This window comes from Molothrus ater, chromosome Z (genome assembly GCF_012460135.2).
Source record: "Molothrus ater isolate BHLD 08-10-18 breed brown headed cowbird chromosome Z, BPBGC_Mater_1.1, whole genome shotgun sequence".
In the NCBI taxonomy this organism is placed as follows: Eukaryota; Metazoa; Chordata; class Aves; order Passeriformes; family Icteridae; genus Molothrus; species Molothrus ater.
Genome location: NC_050511.2, coordinates 26,093,049 through 26,120,281, shown reverse-complemented (window position 1 = coordinate 26,120,281; position 27,233 = coordinate 26,093,049). Strand labels below are relative to the sequence as shown.

The following is a 27,233-nucleotide window of genomic DNA, read 5'->3' as shown; positions in this document are numbered from 1 at the left end:
GAATTGCATTAGGGTCAAGTGTGTGAGCTTGCAAGCACTCAAGGCAGCCTGGGAGCAGGATGACATTGGGGAGGGAATGCAGATTTCACTTATATCCAAATGATGATAGTATCTAACAAGTAGAAAGAAAAGAACGGTAAATAGAAGTAACGCATGGAAGTTAGAAGTTTGAAGATATACAAAACTGATAAGGGATGCAAAATGGCAGAAGAATAAATTCATGGCCAAAAGTTTAACCATTAAAAACAACTATCATAAAGCTATCTTTATTCTAAAGAAAATCAAGAATAAACACTTGTCCATCACCTAATTGCTGAGGTGGTATTGAAAATACTAATGCCCAACAATTCAATGGAAAATGCCAAGTGGCTCAATCATGTTCACATTTACTGTTTTGAAAGGGAAAGCTCCAGGTGGCTGTGGTTTTATCAAGGGATGGTGAATGCACCAAGTATTAGTATTAGTTAGGTATTTCAAACTCATTTTGGCAACAAAATATGCTCTGCAACAGATCAACAAAACTAAGCAAAGGAGTATTCAAGCAGTGAATCCTGAGCTGCCATTTGTTTTAGAAAACTGGGGAAGTTCCAGAAGAGGAAATATGCTTTGGGGATCATCTACTTCTTTAAAGTGTACAAGATGAGCAGATGGTGATAGGTTTATCAGACTGCAGCAGGACAAAATGGTGGAAATACTGATACAAAATTACTAAAGAAAACCTTAAAAGTATTGTACTTAGGCTGAATCAACACCAGACTACACAAGCCTGATACTTTCTAAAGAAAGGAATTACAGTCCAATAAAGATAATAATGTCTAAACAGTGAATGTCTATATAACATCTAAGGTGATTCTACAAAATATTTCTACTAATTAGTTGAAATTATTTACAATTTACTTTAATCATTGCAGCCAACAATTCACTGGTTTCAGGGAATAATGATATAAGAGAAATCTTCAACACATGGCAATAAATTAAGGGTTTCGCCATTTTTATTTTTAACAATGTGAAGAAAAGAAGCACTAAAATAATTGAATTTGCACATGAAGTCAGTTCAGGTAAGGGTATCTAAAACAGCATAATCTGATAAAATAAGTGGATATATATATGCATTTCAAAAAGTTTAATCACAAAGACTTATGCTTTCATCTATGTGATGAAATGTAAGGTGAAAAACTGAAGCCAAGAAAACTGTCTGGAAAAGATCAGTTTATTACTGAGTAAAAAACTCAACAACATGAAAAGAACCAGCGAAATCTTCAGAAAGATAATGGGAGAGCTACAGCTCATGCTGAAAGAACTTATGGGACATTTTTACTAGACTTGGATATACTGGATTGACTGCAGTGATTGTGTCATTCATCAGTCAAAAGGGTTTGGTTAGAAACTTGAGGGCAGTCAAAGTATTGGAGAACACGCCTGAAAGAGCTGAGCAGCTCCAATTATCTAGATTATGAGAAAGAAGTTTGAAAAATGCATCTGTCACAGTTGATAAGTAACAGCCCTAGAAAAAGCATGGGATAATAGAGGGTTTCTACTTATGAGAGACTACAGTATCAAACTGCTGGAAATAAAAGCTGGAGACTGCCATTGTAACATCTGCCCCCTGCACGCACCTCTGCTTTCCTTAGCACAAGAACAAACACACACACCAGAGCTACCTTATGCCAGCAAAGCCTTTTACCTGAAAACTGACACTGCCCACAGGGAGATAGTTACGATCCTCGAGCATGCTGAGGTACTCTGACACCAGTGCTGCAGCATGAACCAGGCACATGGCTGCTTCTGTGTAGCACTTCCTCTTGGTGTGCTTCTCTGCCATGTTCTGCAGCCAAGTCAGCCTCAAGTCCGGAGATGTCTGGTATCCTTTTGCAATTCTGAAAACACAGGCCAGAAAACAGGTGTGAATGATCACTTCTCAAATAACAAAAATACCCTTATAATTCTTCCCCTGGGTTCAATGGAAGAAGACATTTCTGTCTTTACTCTGTATGATTCGTTAAACAGAAAGCAAAAGAAATGGTTAGGCGGTTCTGGGCAAGAGATAGAGGGGCTATGAGGAAAGTAAAACTGCTGCATCCAAGACTCTTCAATGTTCCTGACTCTTATCCTTGCCCAAATCTATGTACACCTCCCAGAGGCTGCACTGCAATGTGCTCACTACTGCAGCCTGGGTGCCCTGCTAAAGACCAGCTCTGCCAAAAAGGAAATGTGCAATAACAGAACAGATAGTTTGTCACAGCTATGTCCCTAAAATGCATAGTTCAGCTCACCTCACTCCAGAATTTTCTCAGTAGCAATTCTAAATGGATTCACCTGTACATGAGGTCCATCAGCATCTCTGGATCTTCCTGAAATTCCCTCATTTTCACTGTATCTGACAGGATGCCATTCAGATTACATAGTAGCTCCTCTACCTGAAGCAATGCAAAGATCAATGTAAAGATCAATTCTCAGGTGTTTATTTTTTCCTCTGGAAAAACAGTATCTGCATCAGATGATGTTAATCTCCTTAAGCCTCTTTTACCCAAGGAAATGTCAGGATGTTTTCTTCAGCTCTATGTAATGCAGCAAAGGCTGCTTACATAGCAAATCTTACACACACACATATTTTAATTAATCAAAATTAGCTGAAATCCTTTGATCTATTTATTTCTGAATAAGTCAAATGTGCTAATGGAATTCAGCTTTAGTTGATCTTACATCTGAAACCAGATGTTTTTCAGTACAACCTGAGTTACTCTAAGAATTTTAACAAAGTGTTTGACGGTTGTTTGATATGTTTTTCATTATTGCTGCTGACAAGTTGACAAAGAGAGAGAAGTTTCCCAGGTGGTACTTGTCTGAAAACATAATTAATCAAATTCCATTTTGGGAAACTCTTAGAGGGCATAGTTCCTGCTGAGGTCTAGGAGAAAGCTGTACTCAAAACCAAGTGATGATTCTCCTGTAATGTGATTTCAGGGGAAATTCTTTAGAGTTTATTTTATGGAATAATATCACTTCTTCCCCCCTTATTGTTGTGCTAGACATAAACTCATGCAATAATGTCTTCATTCTTAGTTTCATTGCTTTTGGAAGACCAAGACCTAGAATTGCTTCAAGCATGGTCCTATGTGAAAGCTCCTGATAAAAGCCACAGATGCCATAAAAGATTTAACCTGAATGGGAAATGGCGTTGCCTGCATATCTGTGTCTTCCTCTGCGTAGGCCAGGATGGTTCGCAAGGATCGTCGAAGGAATTCCTCATTAAACTCAGGTGATTTTCCAACCAGAGAAGCTAGCGACATGGTCACCTGCATCTTCACTCTTGAAAAATTCTTCCAGAAGAAAAAAACAAAAGCATGAGAGAATGATGGCTGCACTGCAGTTCACACATCTACATCCTCTATGAAGCAAACCCACTTTCTCCTGTCCAGATTGAGTGCAGTAGACTCACTGCTCACATAACTGGCCCCTGGTGCATCAAACCTAATCCTGTTTTACCCACTTAAGCCAAAGATCCCTAATCTGACATGTCTGTACTTTGGAGCTAGAATGTTTCTTAAAATATGCATGCATTTTGAGACAGGAGAAAGCCAGAAGCACCCCTTTCCCCCTTTGCACAGGCCAGTGGGTGTGTGGATCAGACCACACACAGGAATAGATGAGGAAGAATGACTGGAAAAACATTCTGGAAACAAATCTCGGAGGCAAAAGGCCTCTGGGAGCTTCAATTGGTGATGCATTACACCCTGATAATCATGGTGTGCCTGCAGTATAGTTTCCTTCTGCAGAGTTTACACTTTTACATGTCCAAGGCTTTTAAAGTAATAACTAGAGAAGGAAATTCTGTGCAAGATCAGATGCTATCCAAAATGCTAATGCATATGTTTTTATGCTAGAACATTATTAATCTACATGCATAATGTATGTATTTTGCTCCACATGCGTGGTAAAAATCAGAGCCTAGTCCTAAGACCAAGGAGCTGGTGAAGAATTCCAATAATACAAGTGTACAGGAGTATACAGAAGTTGCAACTGCATTAGAATAGAACTAGACTGAGTTGTTCTGACACAGGAATGAAAGAAAAAAGACAAGGTGAAGGGTATTGCTTATGCATTGTATGGTCTTTGCTGTCAGAGGCCTAATGCTGCTCTGTTTGAAGATGCATTTACAGATATTGGAGGATGATATTGAGTCATGTTTCCTGAATCAATGCAATAAACAATAATTAAAACTACTTTCCCCCTGCACTTCTAGCACTTCTCTTGGCTCAAATGTGTGAAACAGCAGACCAGGTGACTGCATGCATTCTACTTGCTGTTGCAACTTCAGTCCTTGTTTCAATTGATCACAAAAAAAGGTGGCACAAAATATACTGCTGTTCTCAAAATCTTACACTGGTAGAGCTGAAGCTGTATCTCATGAGGAGATAAAGAGTGGCACAGGCTTGAGTCCGTGTAATATCTATGCTGCTGCTGCAGTGATGGAGAACTCTTTGACACAGGTCAGCACACTGTTCAACCTCCTCTTCAAACAGCAAATCTCCAAACTAAGAGAAAGGGAAGAAAACATTTATTACTCTTATTTATGACCATTAAAACATGATTATCTTAGAGCACAAAAGTGACAGGGTTCACAAAAAGTCCAAAGTTTTCAAAAACTACATTTTATATGTCTTTTTATTCACACTTCTGATTCCTGTGATGTTGCAGATTCCATTTTTAAGATTTTCTACAAGAAAGAAGAATTTGAAAAGAAGGGTTTGTGTTTTGGAAAAAAGAGAAAGTGACAGAATAAACTCAGAGTATGATGGCTTCAGGAGTTTTTGAAAACATCAAATATTGCAAAATTCTTAGAAGCATGGAGATTTGCTATTTTCAGAATCCGTAATGATTGATGAAGCATGCAAATACTTCCTTAAGTATATGGAGCAATTTTTAGCTCTTTGCACCAATGCCCTACCCTTCCCCAGGCCTCCAATATGTTCTTCCTCCTATGGTGTATGAAAAAACTTGCACTGCCAAGCTTTCATGCCAGACCCTCCTTTACAGTGTGTACACAATGCACACAGCAGGCAGTAAACTCAGGGGGCAGGATGTCTGTCCAAAGAAACTCTCATCAGAGACAGCACAGATGCACCAGTACCATATCTACACACACAGGACTGATAAAGGTGTCTGAGCAAACACAAGATATTGCTTCCGATCTGCAGACCAATTTCCCAGTTCTCAGCCTTTCTTCAGTCTATTCTCTCACTGTTTTGTGTCTAATTTATATTACAAGCCTGCTGGCAGATGGTTTTATCACTTTTACTTGTAAAATAACATCTATATGCCTAAAAGGTAATAGAAATAATTGGACTGATTTCTTCATGAAATACAGAACAGAGTCAGCTTAACTACAAGATCTATTTCAATGAGAATAAGAATTGCTTCACAAAATTCATTACTGTAATTGGAAGTTAGCTTCTAAAGATAAAGTAAAATGAAAACATAATTATGAGTTTCATAACTATTCAGGTATCTACCCTGCAATTAGGCTTTGTCAGCCAATCTGCATTTAAGAGCAGACAGGCATTAACTGGACAGGAGTATCCTGTTTCTTATTTATATTTTAGAATAGTTTAGGGAAAATAAACATTTAATGCATTCTTCCTTAGTGGAGCTGCTTTTCTTTGTAGGAGAATGAATCTTAAAAAGGTTTTAGAGTCCTTATGAAGCACCCAGCTCCTCACGACCTCTATTATTAAAAAAAATACTTTGGGTCAGTTTCTGTCCTCATATATGTTTTGAAATTTGTGAGGTTTTATTTGTTTTGTTAGTTTTTTTTTTCTTTATTGTTGCTGCCTTTTCTGATCTGGAGTTTTTAATTGGTGATACAGAAGTGGAAGATGAGGATTTGGCTTAGTTTTCAGGCAGAACAAAGATGAAAACTGTCAATGTCTTAGAATCTACTTAGCATTTTGAAACTCATCCTAGAAATGGAAATCTAAAATTATGCCCTCAATGTCTCATGAGTTTTGATTTCTCTGCTGCCCATCTGACTGGAAACTAGCCTTGCTGATGTAACAACTTAAATTTGATTTTATGGAATTCTTGTGCAGTTCTTGGCATTAAGATTCCTAATTAAAATCAGAATGTATTTGAAATAAAGCGTTTGGAATTGCTTACTTTTTTATTGGTAAATCTTATATGTTTAAGAGTAGGCTGCTAAACCTACAAGATTATTCAGATTTAATTATTCCATCTTGTGTGGTCAGTGAAATAACCTTATAACAGATGCAGAAATCCTGTAATAACCCTATAGATAGTAATTTGTATTTACATATGCAAAATACATTTAATAAATGTCAGAGAAAAGTGGTAAGTGAATGGACACAGCTCTGCTCACTCTACAAGTGCTATTCTATTAATTTGATTGTAAGCATGAAAACAAGTTTATCAAGAGCATACCTTGGCAATGAGTGCTCTGAGTGTGGCAAAGCAATGAGTCAGGTAAGTTGTGCTCTGATCATAGCCAAGAGAATTTACCAGGACCTTCAAAACTCCTCCCAAGAGATTATCTCTGCATTCTGCTGCAAAGCTGGCCTACATAGGAAGGAGAAAAACAATAGCTGTATGAGGTAATTCAGCAATGAACTGGCACACAGGAACTGAAGTTCTGCTCTCCAGCCCATGAGAAATCCAGGAGTTCAGAATTTCTACTAACAGGTTTTCAAGCATGAAGTTTTCTCCACTGTACCTATGAATTCTTTTTCTATTCAACACTATACAAGTTTACAGAAGATCTCAAAATATTTGCACTAAGAAACAAAAGGAAAAATTAATCTTTCTTCCACTTGCTTCTGAGGGAGCAGGGATTGGAACTAAGCCACCTCTACTATTTTTCACCTGAATGATGTTCTCTTGCATATCAAGAATGATCAGGTTAGCTTCAGTAGCCAGGTTTCCGCTGATCAGAGCTTCTTGGTCTAGCTCAGCTTTCGTCCTGCAAAAGGAGTTCTAATTAAAGCAAGCAAAGTGTATCCCAAGAGTTAGATGACTTGCTGTTTAAGGAAAGCCAGAGTACAAATGCATACCATTCTGAATGATCCCATAAGAACAGACAATAACAATAGTGTTCAGAAATGTTTCTTAAAAACTATGGAGTGAAATTAGGAAAGCTGCTATCATAGAAGAGCAGTCACAAAGGGGACTTCTGAAAACTAGGCCTCTAGACAGTTGGGATAAATGCTTTTCTTCCTTAATAGTCATCTGCATAATGGCTACTTAGTATCACATTCAGTTGTTCAGTAAACTATGTTGTAATTTCTGAATGCATTGCCTGTAGCAGGGCACAAAACTCCGAAATGGGGTAATAGATAACTGATCTGACAATTCCATTAAAAAAAAGTAAAAACAAAAAGTAAAAAGTAGACTAGACCAAAGTGGAAATTGCTTCTGTGCCATAGAAGCATTGTTTAATGTAGGCAATTTATAGAGACTGAGACTGTTGACAAGAAAAGACAGCAGGTCCATACAGCAGAGTTCCGGGACATTTAAGAGAGAACTGAAATAATGATGAAAGACAGGAGATAATGGTGAGGCTACACATATACCTGCTTAGCTGAGACCTAAGAACAAGGTCTGGAACAGAGTTTCTCTGCAGCTGAATAAACATGGAAGCAGCTACTAACAAAACTGCATTTTCACACATCCAGGCCAGAAACGCAAAGAGGCATTTTTCTTTTTCCTAAGCTGCTCAAAAAAGTGCTGTTGCCTGGCTAGAGGCTGCTTTCTAGAGCTTGAGATTAAAGATCCCGTGACTTCGGCCAAAGTTCCTAAAGTGCATATCTGTGGCTGGAGCAACACCCTCACAATCACGCTTCTGAGTGACTTCAAAATGTGTAGCTGCTCTGCTCCATACATTTACCCAAAAATAAAACCAGAGGAGCAAAGAGCCATCCTTTAGTGCACAAACATTATAATTCTGAGAAGAGCTAAGAAACAAAATCAGGGAAGTCATATGGTTAATAATTACAATTACAAAGCAACAAAAAAAAAAGGGACTGCCAAAACTTTAGTGCTATAATAAGGGCAGAAATCCCAATAAGAGTAAGAACTGAGCAAATTTAGTGAACTTTACGGGTGTTTGGGCTATTTCCAGCAACCACTGAGCTTTGATCCACATGCTGAAGGGATCCTCTCTGGCATGACACATATCTTATGACTACTGCTACAATCCCAAAGCATTATGTTCCCTCACTCCTGCTAACAGAGCTTCTCAATATTAATATAGCGTGTCAAACCCAGCTTAGCTGATTTAATGTGGCAAAACATATACCACAGTACTGTATGTACTGTGGAGCAAAGAGCAACACCAAAATAAATGTAGCAAGCCTCCGTGTAGGACTCTTCCACTAACTAATGTTTGCCACTGTTAATAAGAAGCGAAAAATGTGTAGATAGCAATTTAAAATTCTCCTTCTCTCCATTCTTGTGGCCCCTTTGTTGTGTCATAGTAACAGTTGAATATTTCTGCTACAGAGACATTTTATTTTTCTTTCTCTTTGACAAAAGAGGGAAAAGAATGAAACGACTGATTTTTTAATAAAACATCCTAGGGGCAAGAACAAAATGTAAAAACCCCAAGCAGCTTGGTTCTAATAAAAGCAATATGCATTAATTAAATTACTTACTTATCTTGTCTCTCATTTGCCTGCCGCCACTGTGTCTGCTCCTTTCTCCAGCGCAAATTTTCATTTACCCCTGCTGATCTGTCATTCCCTAAGAGCGCAACATGCGTCAGAGAGATTAAAACAAAAGGGGACACCTGAAGACACCAGCTCATCAAAAGAAAGAGATATATTTCTGTAGCAGTCTGTCAGAACTAAAACCATTCAATTTACAGGTTCAGGGCTCTAGTAAAAAGATTCATCACTTTTTTTTACTTAGGATTTTTAGAATATTAACTTACTTAATGTCTACAAAAACCTGCACAGATTTTCCATTTATTAAATGAAGCAAACTTTTTTGCTATGAACAATTAGTTTTTAGTGATAGTTTTGATAACATTTCTTCGTTCTTAATTAGATACTAAGATAACTTTTTAGAACATCTTGAAACTTCTTTCTTGGCTTCATATTCTTCACATGAGAGGAACTCGGTCCTAGCTACACCTTGAACAGTTGAAACCTAATGATATTTTCATCCATGCAAAACCAAGAACGGTCTGCAAAGAATGGACTGTGGGTGAAAAGGGGGTGAAATGGACAAGGATGAAAATGGATAAACTGGATAAATGGATAAATGGATAAAATGTTGTGCACAAACCCAACAAACTCATTTATGTTTACAGACACTTGAGTTCCTCTCAAAAGGTATGGGGGGCAATGGCATGAAGTACCAGCTGGTATTCTGCAGCGCTTCATCATTTCTCCTCTGGCTCCTTCTCCTCTCAGTAAAGCCTCTTCTAATCGAGCTTTCACATCGCGTGACTTCTGGAGTGCTTGGGTGCTAACTTTATCTGAGCTTTGCTTGCCCTGGAAGTAAAGTTAAAGCAATCACCACCAATGCCTCCATTTTTGATCATAAGACCAAATTACATCTCCAGAATGAGATACAACAGGAGAGGCCTGTAGAGGGGGCAGAAAGCAGTGAATTTGATTGACTTATATTTAAAGTCTAATTAATGCTGCAAATGAGGAATGAGGTACAAGATGCACTGCTAATAGAAACAAAGATGTAGTTCTGTGCTACAGAGAAAGAAATTAAAGTTCAGAGAGAAGGTTATTTGGTCCATTTCAGACAGACCCTCTCAGAGAGAAGAGTGCTGACATCAAGTCCTGCTCATAACTAAAGAGTCATCCTTAGTGTCCTATCTAGTACCTACAGGAGCTGTTGGTATAAGTCCCACCAAAAATAGCCCTCAAATACCCAGGTAAAAGAAAATAATTAAACTACTTAGGATACCTTCATAGGACTTCCTCAAAAGTTTCAGCAGCATTTTACTTGAAGGCTATTGTCAGTTAGTCTCAAGTAATTTGTCTACGTTAGATAAGTGCTAATTTAACTATTGTCAACAACAGATTTCCCCCAGACAGCTTTCCGGACAGATTTCCCCCGGAATTTAAAGAAAAAAATTGATCCAAACCAGGACAACAAAACTATGCCTTGTTTCACTTACCTTATACTCAAAGCATGAAACACAAATGAACAGGAGGTCTAAAATCTTGTTAAGTTGCATGGATGGAAGGTCTGCAATCCATTTCTGTATTAGGTTCTGATCAGCATTTTTCATAATCCAGAGGAAACAGATCAAAAGGTTGCGAGTAGTATCAGGACCTAATGTGGCAGTCTGTCTGTAGGGCTATGAACACATAAAGTAAATGTTAATTGAAAGCAGAAAAAGTAGAGGAAGGTCATTTGGGCAAAGTAATCTTATTTAAATTTCATTGGAATCAAATCTCAGGATTGGACTTCAGTAAATTTGACCTCTTCCAGGTGATAGTTATCGTAATTTTGACTGTATGTGTAATTAGTGAAAGGACCAGTGGAATACAAGTAAAAGACTGAGAGAAGCTCCAGTTTGCTACATGCTTGTATAATAATTTCCATATTAAAATGTAGGAAAAAGATTCTGAAATCATTTGCTTCCACCCTGCCATGCAGTTGTGTCAGCCAAAATGCATAGTAGATTAAAAAAACAAAACATAAAAGGAAAGACCATACATAGAGAAAAAGAAACACCTGAATCCTAGATCCATGGATTCAGGTAATACTGGAACTGTAGGGCTGCCACAGTGGCATTTGCTGATCTGGAAATGAGTCTAGATTTGGTTTGGAAATGGAAACAGGCATGTGGGAGAAAAAAAGTGAACAATGTATGGTAAAATAGCAATTAACTAACTAGAAGAGAATAGGAGATGACAGAAGGACTATGAGGGCTCCGTCAGGGCTGGACAAAACAGAAATGCAGTTTCTCTTGACTGTAGCTGTTAGTGGCAAAAAAGGATAAAAGGAGGAAGAAATGAAGATGAAAACAGATAGAAGAAAGGAGATTGGCAGAGCAGTGAACATACCAGTGACACCAGAGGTATTCCAGAGTTCCTGATATTGAATTGACTCCCTGCAATGGCAAGGGCCACGTTTTGGTTGATTGCACCTGATGACTCTTGTTCTTCTTCTGGGTTTCCTGTGCGTCCCTTTCCACTGCGGGTATCTGAAACTAAATTTGAAATATTCCATTGGAACTTCAGGGGCAATCCAGTTGCTTCTGCTCATGTGTCACAGTCTTCCTTTGGTCTGTGACTGAGCAAAAAAATTGGCACTTCCATCCCTGAGACTGTCTGGCTGATGTACCAAGCAGTGAAAGAGGCACAGCATTAGCAAGAGGAATTGCAGCCATCTGAGCCATCTGCAAAGTCTGCCAAATTATTCAAACACATAAAAGGTGGTAGCAAGCATGAGATTATCTCTGAAGTTCAAAGCCAAGCCAGTACTTTGTAAGACTTGGAACCATCCAGTTCTAGTTAATTTCAGTCAAGAGGATAAGCACAGAAACTAGACATGGATTTGGTAATATTCAACAAAGTATGTAAGTCTGCTAAGAGCTGACAGATCTAGTATTGCCTGCTGATTTAAAGACAAGTTTTATTTCAGGCACCTAACTGCTTCTATTCCCTGCTAGTTCCTGACATCACTTTTAGCAAATGAAGTTATTTATACTAAAGTTTTGTAAAAATCTTGTCTGATTCTGAGCATCCATTTTGTGTTTTGAAAGTTCTGTTTTTCAGAGAAGCTGAGTGATCAGCTGGACCCCATGTGATCACAGCCTCTTGTGACAGATTCTCAAAGGAAGACACTCTAAAACCTAGGCACATTGGTACACCTTAGCTTCTTCATAATAACTTTTTTCATCTATGGTATAAGGATAATACTTAGATGAAAAGAATGGTGTGAGATCTAATTAGCCAATTTATTTATGCATTTATTTATATTTCCATATTATATGTATGTATGTATAGTAAATGCTTTCACCTTACCCAATTGAAAATGGTAAATAACACTTTCATACTAGTAAGTTTTTTGTTAAGACATTTAAATGTGAAATACTGTCACAATCAGTGACAAAAATGTACTCTTCAAAGTATATACCTTTAATTAATTAATTTTGGTATAATGTTAATAGCAGCAAAAAAGCAATAGAAAAAGAGAATACGATCTAATTTCTATAATTGTGGTGTCACATGATGTCAGTTTCACTATCAATATTTTCACTACTGTTATGTGTATGTAGAGCCAAATATTTCTTGCAGACCTTGCAGGCTTTATTTGGCAGGTCAGAAAACTTCAACTAAGAGATATGCAGGAGCACTTACAGATGTATCTCTGGTCTATCACTTTCTCCTGAAGTGAGGACACTGAAGTTTTTCCTGTCTGTAAAAATCCAGTTTACTTCTATGTAAAGAAATATTCTCTCTTACTAGATGAATCTCTTATGTTTGATAAATTATTTAGACAAGTCTCTCTTAGGAGTTGAAAAATTCAAAGGCAAAAAGGTCTTACTTGTAAAATCATGGAGTTGTGGTAGAGAATCCAAAATGATACCAACCAAAGGGAGGTAAAGGGCTGCAATTTTAATCTTCACCTCCTTTTTGGAGCAACGTGGGTCTAGGTCATGGGAACTCAGCAGGCTAAGGATAGCACTGACAGCTTTTCTTTGCACCTTGCTAATCCTGTTAACACAGAAACCATCCATAAGTTCTATTCATGGATCATGCACAAATCATTTATAAATCAAAGATATAATAAATAGAAAGGAGGTGAAAGAAACAAATAATAAACACCAGTATGCACTTGATAATCTCTTTCATTCTGAGCAGAGATTCCTGTTCCCTGCAAATGATAGGTATCTTAAATCTCCAAGATAATTTACCAGAATTAGGGCATACATGCCTTTCAAATTTCTTATAAAAATTCATTGTGGTAAAGAGAGATGCTTGAGGAAAATTATCAAGCTCTGGCCAAATTTTAGCTAAATGCTTAAGTTCAGAGAAAGACATAGGTGTTTTAGAGGGAAGAGCAACTGAAATTTTGTGTTCTTGATTTCTGTATTCAACCAATACTACCACCACAAATAGTATATTTTTATTAATTGAGAGGAACATACTGCAGATAAAACCATGACTGGATCATTCTATGTTACAGAGTGACTCACTGAAAAGCATGGGGGAACCAGGACTGTCCTGGAGTCAAACTATGCCCTTGCCAAGAGTAACAGTGTGACCTGTTCTGAAATCTGCAAATTAGGATACACACCCCTCGCTGTCAGCATCCAGTGCTGCTGCCAATTCAGTGAAAAGTAAGCCAGTCAGGAAGTGCTGCTGACGGTACTCAGCTGAGAGGTCAAACATACCAGTGATTTTCTGGTCCTGGAAACTAGAGCAGGAGCTGGAGTTCTGCGGAAATATATTAGAAGTATTAAAGAATGATCACTGAAATGAATGTTTCTTAAAGAGATCATAGTCACAGTCAATGTAACAAACAGAAAATCTCTACCAGAGGAAAACCACAGACTTTGAAAGTAGACCGGACATTTTGGAGGAAGACATCTGTGTGTGAAGTTAAAAGCTTGCTAGGATGCAATCTCATCCTTTCCGTTCTGTGCAAGCAACTCATTTCACACCTTTTGAGATATAAAATTCCTACCCTGTATTTGTTAGTTTGGACAGGACACAAAGTCAGAATTTTCTCCATTCTTGTTCTTATTGGGCAGCCATTAGCTATCACAGAGAAAGTGCCTCTACATCAAGAGGGACTTAGTGTCAGAAGCTGTTCACTGTGTGTTCTTCAGCATCCATGATGTCTAGTATGAAAGTAAGGTCAAGAAAGACATGTGAACCATGTTTCCTTTTGCCCTGGAACTCCTTGGCTGAGCTTGCTGACAGCTGGCATAATTTAGTCCAGCCTTCAAACTGCTCTAACTTATGGCTGTGACTGATATACAGCCAGCCCAGGAATGGAAAGTTGCTGCTATATATGTGCTGTGAACTTCTTAGCTTCTCCAATCATAGGTGTGTGCCACAGGTCATCTGGAATGTTCTTGTCCCTTGCTCAGGTAAGCATAAGTCTTAGACTCTACTCCCACTGCAGCTAGCAGGTTTTATGAGTCCAAATTTTGTTTTTAATATATATTCTTCAGTATTCCTTCCAATATTTCTGTCAGTGACCTGGGAATAGCCACAGAGCCCAAACACCTGAAGTATCAGTGTACCACACTGTGGTATCTTCCAGTATATTGGGTCAAATGAACCCCACGTCTCTTAGCAGCCCTATATTTTGGATCCATATGCTTAGGCCCACTCCCATTCAACCCCAAACAAACAGGCACTGGCTGTACTATGTTTGTATGAAATAATGTCAAAGTGTAGAGCACCCAGTTAAGTGAGTTTGGCATCTCTAAAAAATTTCAAAAGATTTATTCACAAGACCATATTTCTACTGCAAGTCTAACTCAAGTGGGCAGCACTCCTGTGGACAGATCAAAATTACTGCAAGGGTGGTCAGCTAGTGCATTAAATCGTGCAAGGGCCACAAAAGCCTTATTGATTTGTGCAGGTTGCACATTGTAGGTTACTCCTAAAGGAGAAAAGAGCTGATGATGTTGCTTGAAGGAAAGATCAATTAAACTGATGTTGGCCAAGATTTGACTTGCTCGATTAGTTACAAGAACCATGCTGATATTTTTTTATCCCAATAAACAGAAGAGCCATATTTCTAGCTCTTTGGCATCCAGGATTAGTATTAACCAAATGCACTGTGATGCTTTGTTTTTAGGACCAGGAAAAACTTCAAGAAAATATTATTTACTATTACAAACCTGTGACAACAGATTATTAAGGTATGAGATGTAGCACATCTTAGCATCCAACCAATTCTTTGGCAATGACACTCAAAAAAGAAACCATGAATTTGAACTGCTGTTCATTACTCAGACTGTTTTTCCCATAATTTTTAGCTTCAATTCCATCCCCTTGTCTCCAAGCATTGTGGCAATTATGTAGCATTGCACTGAAATGCTTCAACCCAGTCCTGACCTCTGCAACACCCCTAAGGTGGAAAACAGACATGTGAGCAGCCTTTGATAGGGGGTTTGCCCCATTGTAGAAAACCATCTCCACAGAATGCAGAGGAGAGCACAAGACTGGCAAAATAGTGTGTCGCATGCCAATCAACAATTTCTTTTTTTGATGTGTTTGTGAAGTCTGTGGTCAGGAAGATCATGGGAGGTCCTGACATTAAAAAAGTCTAGAGCTGTGTCAGTATCAGACCAAGTCTGGAAAAATTCCTGGAGAAATGAGATATGATGCAGATTGCTTGGTCTACTCAGGACGCCTAAGTGTTTCCACACAGAAAATCTTAAAGTTCAAATAAAAAGGAGAACACTGTTCAAAAAACCACAGGGAATCATGGACAAAGATATAGCATGATCTGTGCTACTGTGGGGGAGAAACCCAGAAGAAAGAACACCAGAAAAAGAAAGCATGATAATCCTATTTTAAGCAACATGAAGGCTCAACAAAAATTCACTATTCCAGGATATTGAAATTGCAGTGTGTTAGTCATTAACTTAGATAGTGGTACGATCTATTTCCACCTGGGAAGTAAGTTCCATTAGAAGGCAAACACATGGAAAGAAATGCACTGCTTCATGGCATAATTCTCCAAAACAGATATTGAAATACATATTTGTGGTTGTGTAGATGGGATAAGGGTGTGCCTGTAACCTGGCCTTCAGAGCTGTATTCCCTTTAGACCTTGTGTGTCTACCCCAACAGTCATTTTCTGTGAACATGCATGTGCATGTTTCCAGGGGAGCATGTGTCTGTGTCACATTCAGCTTTAACTCCTGAAGATGCAGCTTTGCAGTAGCACTCCTGTAGCCCTTCTTCTTCTGCCCCTTTTTCTCAAGTGGGAAATTTTTCTCCCTGATCCAACAGTGGCTGATTCTAACTTAAGTATTTGAGTACCGAGCAATGTGAGTATTTTTCTACATGTGCTTCATGTGACATTCATGCAATATCTATCTAATGGACAAACACCTGGGAGGACAAGGAGGGAGAGGGAGATGCTGGAGCAGACGCAGATGTCATGAAGAAGAGGTTCAGATTGAGGTAATGCTCATGGCTGCAGAGAATTCTCAGGAACTCAAGTCTCATGGAAATCAGGGTGGAGAGTGAATTCAGCTTGTTTGAAAGCTAGGAAAAACAAACAAAAAAGTGTCAAGTGATGGGCTAGTATTATTTGAATTACTATGTAGTGAAATATCCTGCTCCCCGAAAAGGACATAGACATCTAGCCCTGTGTGCATTAAAATGCTCACTGTACCTAGTTTCCATACATTAGCTGCTCTTTGTTTGACAACGATGGTGTCTCTCTCCCTGCTCCCTGGATGGCTTATCATCTTCACAAGAAATAACAAATTGTTTCTTTCTTCTTTTCTCCCAAAACAAAAATATACATTATTTTTGTCTTTTGCACAAGGCAAAAAAGAAAAACAAACTGAACTTTTCTGAGTCAGTGGCAAACTCATAAAACGTCCTGCTAAGCAACACAGGACACTGGTGGTCTCATCATTTCCCTTCTTATCAAAAATGACATCAGTGAAGGAATTTATGGAGACACCTGATGGACCTGCACAAATACAGGTCACAAAACAGAAGGAAAATGCTCCCTGTCAAATACAACAAATAATTCCATAGCAACATCCTGCATCACCATTTATTTTTAATTTTCAGAGACTCGTGACGCAAGAAGACAGATGTATTATTTTGAGTGACTCCTTGAAAGCTAAATACTGTCCTCACAGGAGGAGTCAGAAAGTTGTTCTGTATTATCTGAAGATCCTACTGCTAAGGGCAGTAAAAAAATAAGGGAAGAAAAATGGTTCCACGTATGTTTTGCAGCAGTGCAAAGTATGACATTTCCAAAAGAGTCTTTACCTCCACTCAATTTTTTTCCTGCAGATCACAAATCAAAAGAGGTTTTAAAATCATTGCATATGCAATAGGAAATAGGAAATTTACCCAGACCTTTAACACAACTCAAAGGATCTTGATGGATAAACTAATCAGACAGAACAAAACATATAAGCCAAATGCAAATCCAATCATGCATGGTGCCCACCTGATTACAGTAATGTTTGATGAGATTAAACACAAATCCTCGATCCATTAAAGAAAGAAGATCATATAAGAAAAATGCCAGGCTGATATTGATTTTTTCTGCTTGTTCACTTTCCTTAAAAAAAGAAAACACTCCAGTTATGATGTATAAAACTTACATAAAGTTGAAAGACGTTTTAGAATCATGAAAAATAGTGCAGGGGTCACCTCCCAGAACCATCTTGGGGAAAATATAGGACAAGATTGTTTCAGTTCTCCAGTTTACATGATCTTGTTAAAATTGCACAGAATCACTTCTGTAAATTATTTCAACTGTTTCACAACGAAATGTCCCTTTGTGGACATTTTGCACCCCTTTGGGCTGACAACAATAAATTTGAGAACTGTTCTGAATTGCCTACTGGCTGCAGTATTGCACATGACTTTTTCCTATTGAACATGATAGAATACTGGTTTAGGAACTTAAAACATATAAAATATTAAGAAAAACCTGGACTGGCTTTGCTGATGGAATGCTAAGTATTTTGTTTAGAATTTTAAGTGTAAGACTGATAGTAACAAAATACAGGTAAGATAAATCTGTGGAGTTCACCATCCAGCAGCTAAGCTCTTGTATGCTTGGAATTGGCTGGATTACCAGAGATACATAGCCTCAAGTAAGAATCACAAAGAACTTCATGTACCCTCTAAAATGAGGCTACAGATACTTCAAACATACCAATTTAAATCATAAACTCTCAGTAGCCTATGTAGTTCACCAAGAGGAATTAGTGAAGATGCCTGAGGGATCTGCACATATTTAATGCTCAAAACTGACAAAGTAGATGACACAGAAAAATATTGCCTGTACTGGCACCTCTGGCTAGTGAGAACAGGTGTGCAGCACCTCAGGGTGGCTACAATTCACTTTTTCATTTTTCAAGCTTTTTGTTGCTGTTTGGGAATATATATTTTCCCTGCAATCTGGAATTTACACAGGAGAAGATTTTTCTATCAGAAGAAAAACCTGGTTTTCCATTACCTTGTAAGGCAGGCAAGCATATGCCAGACATACCGCTGTAAAAATCCAGGGCAATCTGACATGCTCAACCATGTATTGAAACATCAATTATCACTTCTTGGATTTAAAAATCAGACACATATTGCCTACTACTCTGTACATCTAACCAATGGCCCTAATTCCAAAAACACAACAGTGGAATTTTCACACACGATCAGGTTCTATATGCTCATTCTATCAAAATGAGAATTAAATTAACAGTCCACAAAAAACTGTGTATTTCTTGTGAGGAAGCGATAAATGCTAATTTCTTTGCAAAGCCTACAATTCTGTTAAAGCATTTTTATTGTAACAAAGTTTTATATCACAATGTATTTTAAAAAAAAGTCACTGATTGCTTAGGTAAACATTTCTGTGGAAATTATTTCTCTGCATGTGGCTACCAGAGAAGCACATCAGTTGATTGAGCTTCAAGAACAACCTTTTGGTGAACAGTGACAATCCCTTCTGTCATTCTCTGCCCCAATTTGTCTGGTCTTGCCCTTTCCCAGTTTCTGATCCTCAGAGCACTTTGAAGAAGTGTATTATGAAACTGATCTTGTTGAAAAGTGACCTGGCAGGCCAGCTCTCCCGGCTGCTCTGCCCTACCCTGCTGGGCTAGCTGCATTTGGCAGCTCTGGGGCATGAAAACAAGTTGGTTACAACAACTGAACAAACAACAGTGCCTATCTGTGGCCCTAGCTTTTACTACTGACCAGTCCAAAGAGGTATCAAGGATACACACCAACAGTAGCAATGTTAAAATATAAATTACAGTTTGTGATCCTTTCAACTTTATAATCTGTTTTATCAGTGCAATTTGTTAAAAGTAGAAAGAATTTTATGGGACTTAAGGCTTATTTCTGGTCATCAGTTTTCAAGTGCCCAGTGTCTCTTTAAAGAGATCAAGGGTTAGATCACTTTTGGTTGGCCTTTGACAAGGAGCACTGCCTTCCTATGGCATATTCTACTGCTACAGAGAACTCAAATGAGGAATTAAACACAATTCAGTAGGATAGAGGGCAACTGCAAAGGGGGATAAAGGAAGAAGCCCTACTGGGCCTGCAGTCTGATGTGCTGGCTAACACAGCATAAAGAATTACTACAACTGAAAATGGATGACCAGCCTTTCCCGTCAATAGGAAAGGGAATTATCTTCTTGCACACTGCAGCCACACTGAAAAGCAGGCTGAGGAACTGAGCTGAACAAAAACAGTCTGCTAAGTGAGCACAAGGCTGCCTTTTACAGCACCACAACTCTTGCTTAAGGTGCATGTGAGAATATTGGCCTAATTCTAGCAACACTGCTGATTTTGAAATGAGATTAAATGTAGCTCAGTGTAACACAAGATGAGCAGCAAGGATCCATAGTGCTTATTTCATCCACTTACCTTGGGTGGTTTGACTACAAGTGCAGCAATCTCTGAAGTAATCACACTAACAATAGTGGTAATATCATCTTTGAAACGATCAGAGAACCGGCTTCTTCGTGAATTGTCTTGCTTCTCCATGTTGTGAACATACTGAGCCATACTCTTTATCTACAAAGCAGAAAAAAGAAAACACTAAAAAAATGCCCAGACTGGAGGTAAAATACTGCTTTAAGTTTGTTGGTAAAAGTAAGATTTCCTAATTTCTTTTCCCTGAATTTAATCACTCATTTTCTCAGAGCTGCTGTGATAGATCCTACATGGAAATGACAACAGAGAGTTTAAGACTCAAATACAGACAGACATAGATTCCTATTCATATTCATACAGATGACTATTCTCAGTACCTGGAATCAGAAACACGCTTCCCCAACCCCTTGCATACGGACTTCTAAAATGCTGCTGCTTGCAACTCTAGCCTTTTACAATGACAGAAAAGGAGTGACACTTGTGGAATTCTTATTTCTTGACCTAATGTTGCATTACTTCCATGCTGTGGAAATCACTATATTTTTTTCCCTGACATGCATCAACGCAGGGCTTTGGAGAACTGTGAGTTTGTGGAGCTTTGTCACTGCTCCCATGATGTAAACAAAATGGAAAAGACAGGAACAGATATTTACCAAAAAGGAAGGACTTGGTTGATGAGTGTGTCTCAGTCTTTTGCAAGCTGTCTAGCTTGCAAACTACTGCTCATGTAGTTCATGCAGAACTTTGCCATCACTGCCATAGTGAGGAAGGAGGGTGAATACAAAGAACTCTATTTTGTACTCTCTGTACTTTCATTATTTGAGACTTCTCCTTTATACAGAGCAGAATAACTGAAGAGGTCACCCCCCAGCTGAATCTGTGCCTGGAGCACCTACTACATGCCGCCATTAACCAACTCTAAAATACCACTGTCAACTCTTACCAGGAGCTCAAAGAAGAACCAGGCATACTTGAAGACTGATTCTCTCACCATGCCCGTGCTGACCACCATCTGCAATGCCAGTTCCTCATGGAAATGCTACATAATAAAGACAGACTGTTGGAAAATGGCTTTTAATCAACTCATCTTTAATTTTCAACATCTTCCCTGTGGGAAACTTTTCCATACTGGAGGGTGAGCTGCCAGATGGGGATTTATGGGCATCCTTGCAAGATCAGAAGGCAGATTTCACCAAAATGAATGCTGTTGGCAAACAGACTTTGGGACCCATTTTTCTGTGGATCCAGAACTGTACATAACTGAAGAGGGAAATGCCTTTGGACCATTCTCAGGTCATTGTCTATGTGCACAATAGAGAGAAGTCATGTTTCCCACTCCCTGCTAAGCATTTTTGTTTAGCACATCCATGTTTTTCTGAGAGAAGTTAAAAGTAAGATTGACTTTGTGGTGGAAGAGAAAGACAGAGCAATAAGCACAGCAGACCTGGTACAGACATTTGTAGTTGGAGACAATACGTTTTACAGTGAAATCTGAACACAAGACACACAATCCCAATTATTTAAACTTTTAGGAAATTCAAATCTGGACTACAAAAAGCTTGGTTCTAAAAGCTACAAAAAGGGACAAAGAGAATAATTCTTTACAGAAGAAAGAGGAGGCAAATATTTCTGAATGGAGTTTACTGTAACATGTAAAGACATGTATCCAAAGGTAAACAGCAGTGGAAAACGACAGAGGCTCTAAGACCTCAAGAAAGAGAGCAAAGGGAGGATTTAGACAGGCTGATACTTGTCTAAATCTGGATAGAGAATCTAAAGACTCTGGAACAGAAGCAAAAAAGTTTGAGTAATGTTTACCCACAGATTCAATATCTCATCATTAATTCCTTGTTTGATAAAACTGGTTGATATTTTGCTCTGTTGCTTCCCTCTCCACATTTAGAAGGGCCAATCAGCAGCACTACCTCAGGATGCTCCAGGTTCTGCAAGGAGTTCCCTCATGCATAGCCATAGCCTACCTTTTTATTGGATGGTCTTGTGCTTGCACAAAGCCCTGACATGTCATTTGTTCCTTCAACATAGTAAGACATCCGACTGGAGCTGTGATCCACAGGCTGGGGGACACAGATGGAAGAAATACATAATAGTAAATCCATAACTAACTTAATCTAATTAACAGAGAAGAAATCACCTGCAGTTGGGGTTTCTTTGGGTTTTTTTTAAGGTATGCACATAAATTCATCCAAACAGTTCTTCTCTTTCCCTCTTTCCTTCTTCCCATCCCCCTTTCCACTCAAGGCCGAAAACCACCTGACAGCAGCAGCAGCAGCAGCAGGGTGCAAATGCACTGCCATCGTGTGCCCAATGGCAGCACTGCAGCTGTACTAATTTTGTAGTAATTTGGAAAAGTGCCTTGAGCTCTGATTTGCTTCCCGCCCCCCCCCCCCGCCCAGCCCCCCCCGCCCCGACACATTAGAGTAAAAGTCATAAAATTCAAACCTGCATTATGAAAAACTGGTATGGATGGATATATATGCGCATATGAACAAATCAAATAAATTGTCAAAGCCTGTGTATCTCACTAGTTCTGATTTAATTAGCTGAAGACCAGTACCTATTCATTTTAGAATGAATGAGGCACATGCTCATTCAACAGAGAAAAGACTTCAAAATATTTCTGAAAAGAACCTACTTGAGAAGCAATATTTTACATATATATAACACTCAAAGAAAAATGAGGGGGGATACAGTTCAGACCTCATCAGATGTATTGTTGTAGAGCTCTGCCAGGACTATAACTAGCAACAGGCTCCTTGCACAGGGGAAAAAAATCCTGCTTTTGCCAGAGGCATAGCTTCCCAGCTCCAGCTGAGTGGCAAACTCGAGGTTTTGATTTCCCCGGACAGCTGCAAACAACCATCCTCATAAAGCTCTGAGATGAGCTGGGATGCTGTAGGTCAGCGAGCACCCAGTGCCAACAGGGAAACAAAATCCTTCCTTTTGGATGGTCTCGACCGTTCTGTCCTGCAAGCCATTGATGGTATATGTAGCAGTGGATGAGAATGCAGAGGAAGGTTGTATTTCACTCTGTGGTTGAATAAAGAATTTGGAAAGACCCAGGTGCAAATTATGCACATGGCATCTGCACTGTAGCTGATATAAAGCTATGGGGCTGCTGTCATATAATTTTCATATAATTACGGTTTGATTTTTTTTCGTTTTGTTTTTTTTTTTCTTTTTTTTTTTTTTTTTTAATAGGAAACTATATGATATCAAACAAAACGAGGAAGAAAGTTCTGTGGCTGTACTGACTTTGTGACTTGGACCAGACCAGGTCACCAGGTGTGAACAGAACTTAAATATCTGGAAAAATAGGAGAGTGAGGCAAGTCAAAAAAAGCAAATGCCTCTGTGAAGTGTCTAAGCCACAAACAAAAGACAAGAGTTCTCACCTCTTGCTCTACAATGGTAAGAGACATCAGAATTTAGCAATGGGATTTAACATGTATTTATGCCAAATCAGATAAACAGAAAATGCTCCTGGTGATATTTACAGTTCATTTACAAGGAGCAAATCCAACCCTCAAAGACAAAATCAAGATTATTAGGTTTTGCACCATACCATTCTTCAGATATTTGACATTGTTCTCTTACCTTGGATGATATGATGTTTTTGACCTCCTCATCATTAGCAGCTTGTGTAACAGTGATGTCAGGATTGCTGCAGCTTATCACTCGGCTCTGCAGGAGTTTGCTTCCCACAGACACTGCGGAAGTGCGTCCAAAGGTGTAATAACGCGATTCTGTAGAAATGGCACTGCTGCCTCCACCTGCCACAGCAAGATGCTTGAATTAGGATTAAAGGACATGTATATGAGACAAACATGTATATCAGGTTCAAGCTGGTTTTGCTCAGTGGTGTTATAACATCAGCATTTTGAAAAGAATAAAGCTCCTGAAAAACCTACTACCAGCTGCTTCATTAGCAATCTCCACAGGCATTGAAAGAGATGTTAAGATATTATCCCAGTTAACGGGGTGATTGCACAAGCAGTACCAAAAGATTAATAGGGCTACCTAAGTAGCAGCACTATTACAATAGCTCTTTCTTCCCACCAGCTCTTTTTAATTTGCTGTAGATTAACACAATATTCGCAGGCCTAAACACAAAATACCACTTTCAATACATGATTTAATACCATCTTTGAAGTATCCAAGGAAGCAGGGAGCACTGCCATCAGGAATTTCACTAAATGATACCTAGTTTTCAGTTTCACCACAGACCTTATTTCTCGAGGACAAAATATGCCCAAGTCTATGTGAGCTCACAGATTTTCACATGTCCCAACATCAGTCTAAATGTGCCTCAAGGGGGATTTAAATTAATATTCAAAAGAGAAAAAGGCCTACATACCTCTAGCTCCCACAGCACAGCTGCTTGTGGTAAATCATTGAACATACACCAATTAATCAAATGAATCCTATAGGCTTTAGGATAATGATTGCAACAGAATACCAGAATGGTTGAGGCTGGAAGGGCCCACTGGAGGCCATCTAGTCCAACCCCTCTGCTCAAGCAGGGTCACCTTGAGTCAGCTGCCTGGGACTACAACCAGGTGGCTTTCTACTATCTCCAAGGTGAGAGGCTTGGGCAACCTCAGGACAACTTGTACCAGTGCTCAGTCACCCTCAGAGGAAGTGTTTTCTCATGTTCTCTCTGTTTCAGTGTGTGCCCATTGCCTCTGATCTTGTCGCTGGGTGCCACTGGAAACAGCCAGGCTCTGTCTTTGCACTCTCCTTTCAGCTCTTTGTGTACACTGAAGATTCTCCCCAAGGCTTCTCTTCTTCAGGCTGAAGAGCCCAGCTCTCTCAGCCTTTCTTTGTTGAAGAGACATTCCAGACCCTTTGCTATTTTTGCAGCCCTTGGCCCGCCTCTGTCCAACAAGTTCACGCCTCTCTTGTACTGGGAGTTCAGAGACGGACACAGTAATCCAGGTATGGCCTCACCCGGGTTGAGAAGAGGAGAAAGATCACCTGTTTAAACCTGCTGGTCTTACAGTATTTTATCCTCCAATGACAAGTAAAATCTACTTAATGCAAAGTAGATATTGGGTGAGCTCGGCCCTATACCACTTGGCAGTAGGTTACTTTGCATGGAAAGTAATTTATTTATGTACAGGTCAGTAAGAAATTGGCATCTTAAGGCGATTTTAACTTATGAAAGAAATCATTCTAGAAAAAGTTTCCGTTTAGGCAATCTCTCTTGCATTCATCTTCATGAAGCTACAACAGTTTGTAGCTATGGAAACCTCTCACCTCAGCCCTTCATCTTAAATTAATAACTGAGGGATGGAGATTATCAGGGGCAAATTCATATTGCTCTTTGCAGTGCTGATATTCCTGACCTACCTCTTAGTGCTTAAATGGTACACAGTCTGGGTCTGAGAGGTTGTGTTTGCTATCTTAAAGATCAATGCCTTAAGTCCTTCTCTCAAAAGTGCCATGCTGAACAGCATATATCAAGAAAAAAAATACTCCTGCAACCTTTACACCAACAATACCTGGTTTGACCACTTCTCTTTGTGGGTCTGGCAGACAAAATACATAGTACACATAAGATGCCAGGAGACAGTTCCTTCCGTGCTGATCCTTGCTCAGCTCTTTGCTGTTGTGGAGACTATTCACTATTGCAACCACAGACTCAAAGGCAAACTGTGAGAAGTTGGCTGTGAAACAAAGGCAAGAATTAGAGTCAGCACTGAAGGGTACATAATTAATAACATCATTAAGTGAGGTCATTATTTGAATCAACAACTAATCTTGCAAGGTTCAATTCAGTCCTTGACAAATTCAGAGTTTTAGACAGCAATTGCTATGCCTGACCAGACCCAAAGTCTACATAGGCCAATAAACACTCTTTAGCAGACCCACTGACTTTCAACTAAATCACTGGTATTCTCTCACTTTGCGCTACATACAACTGTTAATTACATTTCTAGCAGCCTTCACACATTTCTTATAAACTATCTTCTTGCAGAATACTAAGACTCATTTCTCTCCAGCTGACAGACACATCCAAGCTAGCAGGCTTTAGCACAGATATTGTAGTGGATGACAGATCTTGATTATCTGAATGAGATAGGAAATTACCTAAACCACTGCATGCAAGTATGCCATTTTTCCAGATTTAACATATGTTATGGACAACTGGCATCTCAGTAAAACAAAAATCGGTATTCACTATTATATTCTCTAGGTTTGTGCTCACTCAACTCTGTCTAAAGATCTTTGAGCAGAGGATATGATGCAGACAGCAATGTCAGTTGTAGGATAATGATTTTGCTGGTGTTTTACTTGCAAAACAACTTAATTCTAAACAAAGAACCCACTTTCTGACCTATATTTTCAGAGAAGTAAATTACTACAGTTTAGTACCTTCCAACCAGAGACTGAGTCTCAAATGTAGGGGGAAAGGAGAAAAGGCAGCAACTCCATTAAGCCTGATTAAATTGTGCAGTCAAACTCTGTCTTGAGCAGCACAACTCTTTCTGAAGTGTGCTACCCTAAATACTAAATCCAAGTCTGAATATTTCAGCAAGCATTCCCCCCATATATCTAGGTTGCTTGCAAAGCCTCTTGAAGACCATGCACCAGTAAATACCTGTCTGGCCAGCTATGACCATAGGCTGTACAGCCAGCTGGAAAAGTTTATCTAGTACCAAATGCAAAAATAAGACAAGAGGTTCAAGGCGTGAAGAATTCAAACAGATAATGCTGAGTTTCAATTCATGCTCCAATGAAGCCTCTGTAATCTTCTGATCCATCACTCGAAAGGGGAATGTCACTTGGCTTTCCAGAGAATGGCACAAGGTGAAGAACTTCTCCAGATGGTTGTCCTGCAAATACAGTGCACTCACAGTTAAGAAAGTTGATATATTTCAGGCTAGCTCTACCTAAGAAAAGCCTGATCATACCACCTCATGGGATGAAAGGAAAGATTTTTGCCCTTCTGGTTTTCAGTAGTGGCTGTTCTGAGTGATCAACTTGTAAAGCAGCTGTCACAGTGCTTTGTTTGCTCCTATTCATCTGGTTCAAATTCAGACTGTGGTGAGATCAGCTTAAAGGCAGGAAAGTTATTGCCCTCACTAAACTGATCACTTGATTTAATGAAAGACTTTTCCTTCTATTTGATAAAACTCTGTCACATCATAGTCCCTCTGCCACTTACACCTGAATTCCAGCTACCTACAAGTTATGTGCCATATGATTACACCCTTCTTGTATTTAAAAAACATGCTGCAAAAGGGGTGATGGACTGGTTCAAACACAGGGCCTTCAGCTGTTAGGACATATTTACCAGGATTAACTAGAATGGAATAAGGGATAAGGGATAAGAGCCACTGAAAAGCAGCAGAAACAAAACAAACCTGATCTGTCTCAAACCAGCATCTCAGTAAGATGGGCAAAGATCCAATTTCCTGTGGCATTTAAATGATGGGAATTACTGAGGTCTCACCCAGCACTAAGCTTCTGTCCCCAGAGCATATGGCATTGACAAGTGAGCTGCTTAACACGTACTGGCAGTGTATGACCTGTCAATGGAGGTGGGGAGAAGCTAGGTCTTTGGAGGTGTGGACACACAGTCTGAACTAGCCTTGAAGAACAGAAGATGCAGACTCCAGAA

At 39.1% G+C, this 27,233-nt stretch overlaps 1 protein-coding gene across 1 annotated transcript in view; it reads right to left on the bottom strand.

The window, feature by feature from the left end:
- The window catches only part of DOCK8 (dedicator of cytokinesis 8), a 69,246-nt gene that overhangs the window by 11,332 nt on the left and 30,681 nt on the right, over nucleotides 1-27,233 (bottom strand). Inside the window, exons 19-38 of the mRNA XM_036403068.1 lie at nucleotides 26,211-26,445; nucleotides 25,111-25,275; nucleotides 23,204-23,379; nucleotides 21,569-21,664; nucleotides 20,533-20,628; nucleotides 19,581-19,730; nucleotides 17,152-17,265; nucleotides 16,068-16,223; nucleotides 13,285-13,424; nucleotides 12,532-12,701; nucleotides 11,046-11,191; nucleotides 10,151-10,333; nucleotides 9,371-9,506; nucleotides 8,664-8,751; nucleotides 6,877-6,973; nucleotides 6,439-6,573; nucleotides 4,383-4,535; nucleotides 3,162-3,320; nucleotides 2,317-2,417; nucleotides 1,685-1,877 (exon numbers count right to left, since the gene is read on the bottom strand). Of these exons, the coding sequence (XP_036258961.1) occupies nucleotides 1,685-1,877; nucleotides 2,317-2,417; nucleotides 3,162-3,320; nucleotides 4,383-4,535; nucleotides 6,439-6,573; nucleotides 6,877-6,973; nucleotides 8,664-8,751; nucleotides 9,371-9,506; nucleotides 10,151-10,333; nucleotides 11,046-11,191; nucleotides 12,532-12,701; nucleotides 13,285-13,424; nucleotides 16,068-16,223; nucleotides 17,152-17,265; nucleotides 19,581-19,730; nucleotides 20,533-20,628; nucleotides 21,569-21,664; nucleotides 23,204-23,379; nucleotides 25,111-25,275; nucleotides 26,211-26,445 (2,889 nt within the window). The remainder of the gene's footprint in view (nucleotides 1-1,684; nucleotides 1,878-2,316; nucleotides 2,418-3,161; nucleotides 3,321-4,382; nucleotides 4,536-6,438; nucleotides 6,574-6,876; nucleotides 6,974-8,663; nucleotides 8,752-9,370; nucleotides 9,507-10,150; nucleotides 10,334-11,045; nucleotides 11,192-12,531; nucleotides 12,702-13,284; nucleotides 13,425-16,067; nucleotides 16,224-17,151; nucleotides 17,266-19,580; nucleotides 19,731-20,532; nucleotides 20,629-21,568; nucleotides 21,665-23,203; nucleotides 23,380-25,110; nucleotides 25,276-26,210; nucleotides 26,446-27,233) is intronic.